This window comes from Benincasa hispida, chromosome 1 (genome assembly GCF_027475165.1).
Source record: "Benincasa hispida cultivar pf3 chromosome 1, pf3_genome.v1.1, whole genome shotgun sequence".
In the NCBI taxonomy this organism is placed as follows: domain Eukaryota; kingdom Viridiplantae; phylum Streptophyta; class Magnoliopsida; order Cucurbitales; family Cucurbitaceae; genus Benincasa; species Benincasa hispida.
In genome coordinates this window covers 47,276,873-47,285,498 of record NC_143478.1, presented here as the reverse complement: position 1 = coordinate 47,285,498, position 8,626 = coordinate 47,276,873, and the positions used below count along the sequence as shown (strand labels likewise).

At 34.0% G+C, this 8,626-nt stretch overlaps 1 protein-coding gene across 6 annotated transcripts; it reads left to right on the top strand.

The window, feature by feature from the left end:
* The first annotated feature begins 2,471 nt into the window (after positions 1 to 2,471).
* LOC120092103 (PROTEIN TARGETING TO STARCH (PTST)) lies at positions 2,472 to 8,266 on the top strand. 6 transcript variants are annotated; one of them, XM_090308210.1, is made up of 10 exons: positions 2,472 to 2,806; positions 3,813 to 3,868; positions 4,268 to 4,568; positions 5,598 to 5,687; positions 6,357 to 6,425; positions 6,516 to 6,621; positions 6,808 to 6,896; positions 7,208 to 7,320; positions 7,501 to 7,625; positions 7,953 to 8,266. In XM_090308210.1, the coding sequence occupies exons 2-9, from the start codon at positions 3,849 to 3,851 to the stop codon at positions 7,601 to 7,603; spliced, it is 891 nt and encodes a 296-aa protein (XP_090164336.1). In that variant the 5' UTR covers positions 2,472 to 2,806; positions 3,813 to 3,848; the 3' UTR covers positions 7,604 to 7,625; positions 7,953 to 8,266. The 6 variants fall into 6 exon arrangements, with proteins under 6 accessions (XP_090164336.1, XP_090164338.1, XP_038906240.1 ...); XM_090308212.1 differs by lacking the exon at positions 7,953 to 8,266 and adding an exon at positions 7,890 to 7,920; XM_039050312.2 differs by lacking the exon at positions 7,953 to 8,266 and having other exon boundaries at positions 7,501 to 7,709.
* Positions 8,267 to 8,626: the final 360 nt, after the last annotated feature.

The window sequence follows — 8,626 nt, the reverse complement described above, 5'->3', positions numbered from 1 at the left end:
CATATCGTTTAATTCCCACGCCAAAACTAAACGATCGCTTAATGCTATCGTATAGCAAATTGAACGCATCGTTTAGCTCCCGCAGGTACACGATCGTCGAGCGTAGGATACCTCAACAATCAACGCCTAAAGTTATACGATCGCTTAGCTTTGCTTCACATCGTCTAACGCATGAAGCTAAACGATCGTTTAGCTACTGAAGCTCAATGACGATAAGAACAGAGGCTGATTTTCTAGAACTGCAACTTGGCCTTTTTGCTTCTTTCTTTGATTTACAACTTAATTTCAACTCTAATGACTCCAAATAAATTACAGACTCTTGAGAACACATTAAAGCTCATCAAGCAAGAGCCAATTATAAATTTAAATGAGAAATTAAAGAGAATTAAATAGCCAAAACTCAGAAAACCATATCAGTACACCAGTTTCATATTTCTCATATAAAACACCCACTAAACCAAAATTAAACCGAATTGAATGCTTATTTGATGCTCTAATACCAATTGTATGATTGTATCAACAATAGAGGAAGCACAAGGATCATCTAAGCACTCAAATTCACTAATTTTGGCAAAATATAAAGCATGCTTTTGCAGAAACAAGTGGGTTTCAAGACATACCTCTTGTAGAACTTCTTCAAAGCTCCATCTCTAGCAGCTATCTTCTCTATATCTTGTTGCAGACCATCTCAAGATCTTCCCACTATTCTCTTGGTGCTCTAGATTGAGTTGTGGGACTCAAAACAAGTTTGAATCAAGGGATGAAGAAGAAAAGCTCACTGCAGCAACCTTGTTGAAGAACCCTTTCTTCAACCCGAATTTTCTCTAAAATTCTCTATAGATTGCATGCCCGATTTTCACCCAATCTCTTTATTATATTGCATAACAACATGCAAAGGGAAGAGTTGCATGAGTTGCAGCTCATAGTTGGAGAAGACAAGGCCAAGATATTGCTTCATGTGTGAGCTACTTAGGTGATGGATAATGGAAAAACCCTTTTTTCCATTTTGTGTGTTTTGTTTTCTTTTCCTTTTTCAATTTTATCTCAAAATCAAAATTTTGATTTAAAAAATCTATGTGATTTTAAAAATGAAAAATTAATTAATTTCATAAATTAATTATTAAATAAAACTTAATTAATTTAATATCAAATATTAAATTAATTTTAACACACATTCATCTTTATATATTTAAATCATATTTAAGTATATAAATTCTCCTATTCCATTTAATTCTAAAATTAAACATATAATTATATCTCATATAATTATTGTTCCCTTAATTCTAATTTGAACGTTTCAAATTAACTTATCACGCTATTCTAGGGCTAGTCCGTTACGAGCTACTAGGGGGACCTCACGGACCTACATATTATGGGCTCCAACGATCTGAGATTAATTGGCTAAACTCATTAGACCAAATTAATCCCCATTCGTTAACTAATTGGTCATTCCACTAAAGCCCATAGTTGCACTCCCCTCACTGTAGATATATTATGTCCACATAATTTAACTATAATAAGCAAGTCGACCCTACTGATCCTCTAATGAACAACTGATTTGTGATCCAATCACCAAACCAAATTCTCTCAGCCCAGTGAGAGGGTGTGGCCCCTTATTCAAGACTTGGATTCAGTACTTGAGAGAACAACCTTTCTCCTATTCCTAAATCGGGTAGGTGTGAACTCTGTCTTGCACCTTATGTCCCTAACTATCTATCCGGTCTTACCCTGGAAATGGAAGTCTTATTGAGCTGACGCTGTTGAGTCAACCCTCAACTATGCAAATAAGGGCAATCTCGAATAAACAGAAGTTCATAGTTAGCTCAGGATTAAGATCGAGTTACCTAGGTCATCTAGGTGAAATAGTCAGTCTTAAATAGTAAACAGCGTTATAAAGTAAGAGTGACTTATTTCTTGGTCCTGATCTTATGCAAACTCGTTGCATAGGACGCCCCCACTCCTCATGTCATAACATGTACGAATTAGGATCACGTCATATGTAGCACTTTACAATTCTTTGTAACAACTATAGAGTAGGCCGCATCCTATAGTGTTACTAGAATAAGGTACCATACCTCATTCATGTACCATAAATCATTTTGACTATTTACTCGAACCCGATCTACTCTTTTGTCTTTACATAAAGTTCAAGTACTCATACAATAGTCATGGGTCTTAGTTTATTGGATTTAGACTTTCATACAATTTATGAGATCAATAACAAGTATATTGATTATATAAAATGTTTATTATTTTACAAACTACGAGTTTTTAGAACATAAAATCCAACAAATTGGAGCTCCAACTAAAAATAGTTTGAGCCCTAAACATGAAGTGGGCTATTATAGCCCACCCCACCCCACTCTACTTTTGGGCCCAAACAGGCCCTAAAAATTTCAAATAATACATTATTCGTCTAAATTTAAGCATATATATATATATATATATATATATCATCGATCTGATTCAGTTTTGATTGATTTTTTTCTAATTAGAATTTTAACCAAACTGATAATTTATTGTTTTCTCTAAATACAAAATATTATGTTCAATTTTATACCAAAATCGAACCAAACCAAATCAGGCCACTGAGTTGGTTTTTTCCATCACGTTCCTTTTCCGCATGCATCACGAGATCACCACTTGTTGGAATTTTGGCGGTCGAAATTCATTTCAGCTTCGCTGCAGAGTTTCATCTCCGAAAGGTTTCTCTCCACCTTCACGGAAGCCATAGCCACTGGACCTTCAAAAGCTTCAATCAGTCTTCAAATTTCAGAAAGTACACTCATTGAATTGCAAGCGTTGAGTAAGTCTTATGATTCAATTTTCTCTTCCTTCAATTGCCACTCATTTCCTTCTAGAACAGTAAATTTCTTTCGTCAATCTTGATTTTGCAACACGCGAAAGCCAAATAAACGAGAAGATGAAAAAATTGGGAGAAATTTACTTAGATGCTTTAGAAATGGGTTTCTTGAGGATTTCTTCGTTCCAATGTGGAAGGAACAATCGTTATTTTGGAGTAGAGGAGTTAGTGAAATGCTGGAGTTAGTTTTAAATTTTGACGAGGATGGTCCTGAATATCTTGATTAGGTGAATGCTGATATGTTTTTATGTTTAATTGAAAAAAGAAATTGTGAATCCATCCGGTTTAGTGGGATTGAGTTGAACTCGTGGGGCCAGATTATTGGTTTTTTAGTATTGATTAAGCTTACTGACTTAAAGTTAACTTAGTTAGTTTAATTATGCAGTAGTGGTTTAACTAATTTCTTTTGATCAGTTTAGTCTATCGAACTGGATTCTTTTAGGATTGGATTTGTTGTAACTAGCAGAGATTTGGTTGAGATCAACAATGAAAACGAACTCTAAGCTTCTTATCTTCTTTTTTATGACTCCACATTTTTGGAGGGACATTAATGTTTTGATTTTAGTAGCAGGGTCTGTACCTCTAGGCATGTCATACTTGACAAACAGAACTTTCTTTTGGCTGTCAAATGTTCGTACATTTAAAGACCACCTTAAAGAAATTGTATTTCTGGAGAGGAATATGTTGGATTTTCTCAGCTTAATCAGGGAGGTTGAGAGAAGCATTCTGCTTACATTGAGAAACTAGAGTGAAGACTTCCAAATAGATTCACACAAAAGATTGTTTTACACCGCAGAGAGAAGAGGGCTTAAGTACATATGGCTAATCATTTCTTTTTGACATTGAGTCAAATGTTCTTTTGAGGAACTTTATTTCTTATCTTGGTATTTTTTTCTGTGGCTAATGTTATGTTTACATTAGAATTTTCATATTTACTTTGATAGTTCAGGATCTTTTTGTTCTTCACTGATAGGAGCTTGCCGATATGGAGATTTGTGCTCCAAGGTACTCATTATTTTCTATATAAGAAAATCGTTGTTATGAACTTCTTAATATCTTGTTGACTTGAGCTTCAGTTATAGATTGTTGGCTCTAATTTCTGTGCCCTTTCCTGAAAAGGTTTGATTGTCTCTACATCTGGAACTTACTTGAAGCAATATATCAACAAGAAAGCCTGTTCTGGATTTTTATTTCTCTTCTTTTTAAATGCTTGTTTCAATTCGAAATGGGTTTAGGTTATCGTCTTTAGTCTAGTTTTTAATATGGATGTGATAAATGCAGTTTTCCGTTATGCCTATCTATACTATAATCATGAACACTATCTGTTGGTTTCATAATTTTCACTACGTTTGGGACTTTTTGAGAACTTGATGTTATTATTACTTATTTTATGATCTTCGTTAGGACTTGTCTGGACAACCAAGTTTTACTTGGTTCCAAGAATGCAAGAAAGTTAAAGAGGGAAAACTTGAATAACCCTTCATGCAATATGGCAATCCAGACCTTTAGGACGGGTTCTTGCAAGTTGATCCATTCTCACGAACCTTCGGTAAAAACGCTTCCTCAGGGTTATCAGATTATCAAAAGATATTCCTTGCCTGTCACATCAGAGGAATCTTCAATGCAATCAGAATATCTTTCTACAGACGAAGAGGACATTGTAAGTGCAGAGGAACTTCTGGCTCAACCCCTTAGCAGCGAACAGGTAAATTTCGACATTAAGTTTATGATTTAATGCCTTCATGATATAGAATGAAGGATACTGCATTTATAATCTGCTGTAGTGACCGAGAATGAAATCAATTGCCACCTATTTCTTAGTTTTGCTCACTCAAAATCTTTCATGCAAAGTTTCAGCTTTCTTTTCCAAAACTTACGTGTCCTCTCTCATTATTTCTTTTAGCCTAAGTTAATTCTATCCTCAGTGCATACTTTTGAACACAGTCTAATGGTGTTTAGTGTTTGATGCTCCTTTGCCTATTTGAAAAATAAAAGTTAGTGGTTCTTGTCAGGTTTACATGATTTCCATACCTATCTTCAGAAAAGGTGGGGAATGTTAAGCGGGGAGATAAAAGAAAATCAACAGGGTTACCATTGTTTAGGAATTTAAAAGCTTCTGGTTGTTTGGAAAGACTTTGAGAATGTTAGTGACGGTGGGTGTATATTGAGGAAGGATTTGGTACCATGGGTTCAAACTTTGTGCCACCTACCTACATCCTCAGTCTAACATTGTAGGCTTAGACAAATTCTCTTTCTAAATTAGTTAAAGGAATGCTTAAGCTAATTTAGAGTTTAGACAAAAAAAGGGAAAGTTTTATATCTGTAGTAGAATAGAAAAATGGAAAAAAGAAGAAACTATTGTAATGGAATATACAGATATACTGATCTTCAAAAAAAAATAAATATATATATATATATATATATTGTCAGTATGAATGAATCCTTAAAAGTTTTGGTATGCTCCATTCCTTTAGTTACAATTTCTTGAATAGATTGTAGTGTTATAAAAACGAGAATCCTCCTACTGCTGAAAATAAAACATATCAACTGATTGTGTAAAATATGAGAAGTAATCACAGCTTGGATAAACAAATAATGCTATATAGAAAGCAAACAAAGCTGCATTGGCATTTCTTCAAAGCTTTCCTTCTATTCTGGAATCTTTCTTTCCGGGGAGAATGACATCAAGCTTTTCTGTCTGTCAAAGATCTGAATGATTCATAATTGACTACAGCTGAATGCATTACTGGCTGATTCAGAAAGAGAGAGACTTGTCAAAAAGCTTAGTCACGCTAATCAGCAGAACAGACTTCTCAAACGACAGGTGTAAAGACGATTTTTTTTTTTTAACGTTACAAGTATGTTAACCAAAGTTTTTACTTCTCCATGCAGATGCAAACTCATTTTCCTATTATTATTTGTTTTGATGATCTTACTTTATGTTTACTATATCTTCTATTGTATTGATTTTATACGGTGCAGATTAACTTAAAAACCAGAATCAAAATTCTGTAATAAATCTATTTGTCTCCAACTTGTAGTCAAATCTCAAATATTGGTCACAAACATGCACATATTTGAATTTCTTAGTTAATTTGTATGTAATATGTGATAGGTTGAGTTACGAATTTAGTTCCTCGTCTATAGAACAATATTTCTTGACATCCCTTTTCTCGCTGGTATCAATCTGTCTGTCTTTTTGAAAAAAGCTACAATATCTATCTATCCCTTGTAACACTTTCTTTATTCTTTCAAGACAAATTTCCCATTAGATATATCTAAAGGCATTAAGCCACAAGGATTTGACATTTGAAAATATTGAATACTGTAATTTTTTTATGTTGGCCCCTGGGAGTGTGAGATGGTTGGTGCGTTCTTATTTCCTTAATTCTTTTTAGACATGATAATTGAGGGACATGAAGTCAATAAGTATGGCCAAAATATTTCGTATCAATGTGGAAACAGAAAGTCTCATCATATTTTATCTTCTCAGCTACATGTAAAGGATGAAGATTTAGTTAACTGTAAGATCGAATTTGCTGCCTTGGACCATGAAATTCAGGTTAGGCTTTTAACCTTCCCCTTACCTTTATTCAGACAATAAACACATAGTTGTAATCTTCTTAGTTCTTTCATGTATGGATATGTAAAGGGTCTGATCAAACTAGCAGAAGAAATAGCACAATCTGGTATTCCAGAAGGTACGAGAAAGATTAATGGGAAATACATTCAATCTCACCTTCTTACAAAATTAGAAGGTATAATGACGTTTCTCTAACCTTTATTTTCAACAATGAGTTTCTTCGTCTGCACCTGAGTTTTATCACCTTCTTTCTGCACTTATGTGTGAGGTAATGTGTGCTGCCCTCCACGAAAGTTCTCCATTATTACTCAAAAGTATATTGTTGACTTTTTATTTTTTGGACTCTTCTTATTCTTCGAAGCTGTACATAAAAAGATAGCGGATCAAATAAAAGATGTAGATTTGGTGCAATCAAAAGAAGTTCCACTATTCTGGTATGGAATGGCTGAGGTAAGAATAGAAAATTTTATATCTGTTGAAGCACTCATACAATTAAATTTTTCATAACCTATCAAGTTAAGTTTTTAGGTTGATCGGTGATTAACAATATTTGTCACCATGTTCTCCCTATCTGAAAGGAGACTGACTTTCTATATTCTAACATTTGACTTTTACAATTTTCCTAAATGTCAATTATTTGTATCCCTACCCCTACATTATTTTGAGAACAAAAACAACTAGGTTTATTTTTATTTTATTTTTAAGTTTCTTTCTTTCATTATCGCCATCATTCTTATAATTTTATCTTCATCTTTGGATAGAGTGTGCAAGTTATGGGAACTTTTGATGGCTGGAGTGTAGGGGAGGAGTTGTCACCTGAATACACTGGGGCTTACTCTAAGTTCTCAACAACTTTACGGCTTAGACCTGGGAGGTATAATTCCTCTCCCTTGCCTCCCTCTTCTCTTTATTTACTGATCAAATGATGACCTTTATGACCTGTAATTTTATAATCATGGCAAACATTGATTAATGATTGATCTATTATGTGTATTAAATTTGTGCTATACAGAAAATTGTTTCTTTAGCTGTTGTTTATGTAATATTTATGAAGGTACGAAATCAAGTTCTTAGTGGATGGAGAATGGCAGCTATCACCAGAATTTCCCACTGTTGGCGAAGGTTTGATGGAAAACAATCTGTTAGTTGTGGAATAGTTGTGCTGCCAAAGATTCAAAAGTATGTAAATCAGACTTATAAAGTGTTAACTTATAGTTTATCTTTAACATCTACTGTTATATAATAATCATATCCATTACAATACTTGGTAGTATGGGTGTTCATATAACCTGACAACCCGAACAACCCGGACTATCCAACCTAAATTATAATGGTTGGGTCAGGTCTCGAGTTGGGCTGGGTCTCAGGTTGGGATTATAGAAAATTCGGGTTGACCCAACCCAACTCGACTTACTAATATTAATATATATATATATATATTAGGGTTTTAAAACTCAAGCGCCTCAGACTCAAACTCAAGTCTCAACATTGATCTCTCTATTTCAGCCTTCTGTTCTCTCTGTCGTCGCTCACGTTCGTTCACTTCGTCATTCGTCTAGTTGCTCACGTTGGTTTGCTTCGTCGTTCATCTAGTCAAAGAAGCACCTTTCTCTCAAACTCAACGTCGATCTCTCTCAGTCTCATCCTCTCTCTCAAACTCGTCGTTTGGTAAAAAAAAGTTCGTTGTTCATCTCCATTTTTCTTGTTTAATTTAAATCACTTCAATTTAATTTCAAATATAAAAATACATGTTTTCTACCTTCCACTCTAATATATTATTTTTTTTTTTAATTTCAAATCTCCACAAGTTTTTGTGTCTCAAATTTTAGATCTCCATATGTATTTAAATTTAACAAAAGTAGGAAAGAAAAAAATTGTACAACCTGACAACCCTACCCAACCCAACCCACATTTTAAGGGTTGGATTGGGTTAGGTTGGGTACCCTACTCGAGTCATTCGGGTAGTCTACCTAATCAACCCAACTTTTCAAGTTGATTCAAAAATTACTTCCAACCTAACCTATGTGCACCTCTACTTGATAAAAGGTAGAAGTATGATCTTTGTATGTATGGAAGGGGATTTTTACATAAAAAAAACCATCTTTGACCATATATTTTCAAAAATGTCTTTAATTTTGATTTTTTTCAATAAAGGTTTTTAGTATTATTTTTTAACAAAA

Bases quoted from the DNA above. Each gene is read 5' to 3' on its own strand.
- LOC120092103 (XM_090308210.1), top strand. From the start codon at position 3,849: ATGGAGATTTGTGCTCCAAG. The intron at 5,688-6,356 runs GTGTAAAGACGA...TTATCTTCTCAG, and splicing joins ACAGACTTCTCAAACGACAG to CTACATGTAAAGGATGAAGA. The intron at 6,897-7,207 runs GTAAGAATAGAA...ATCTTTGGATAG, and splicing joins TCTGGTATGGAATGGCTGAG to AGTGTGCAAGTTATGGGAAC.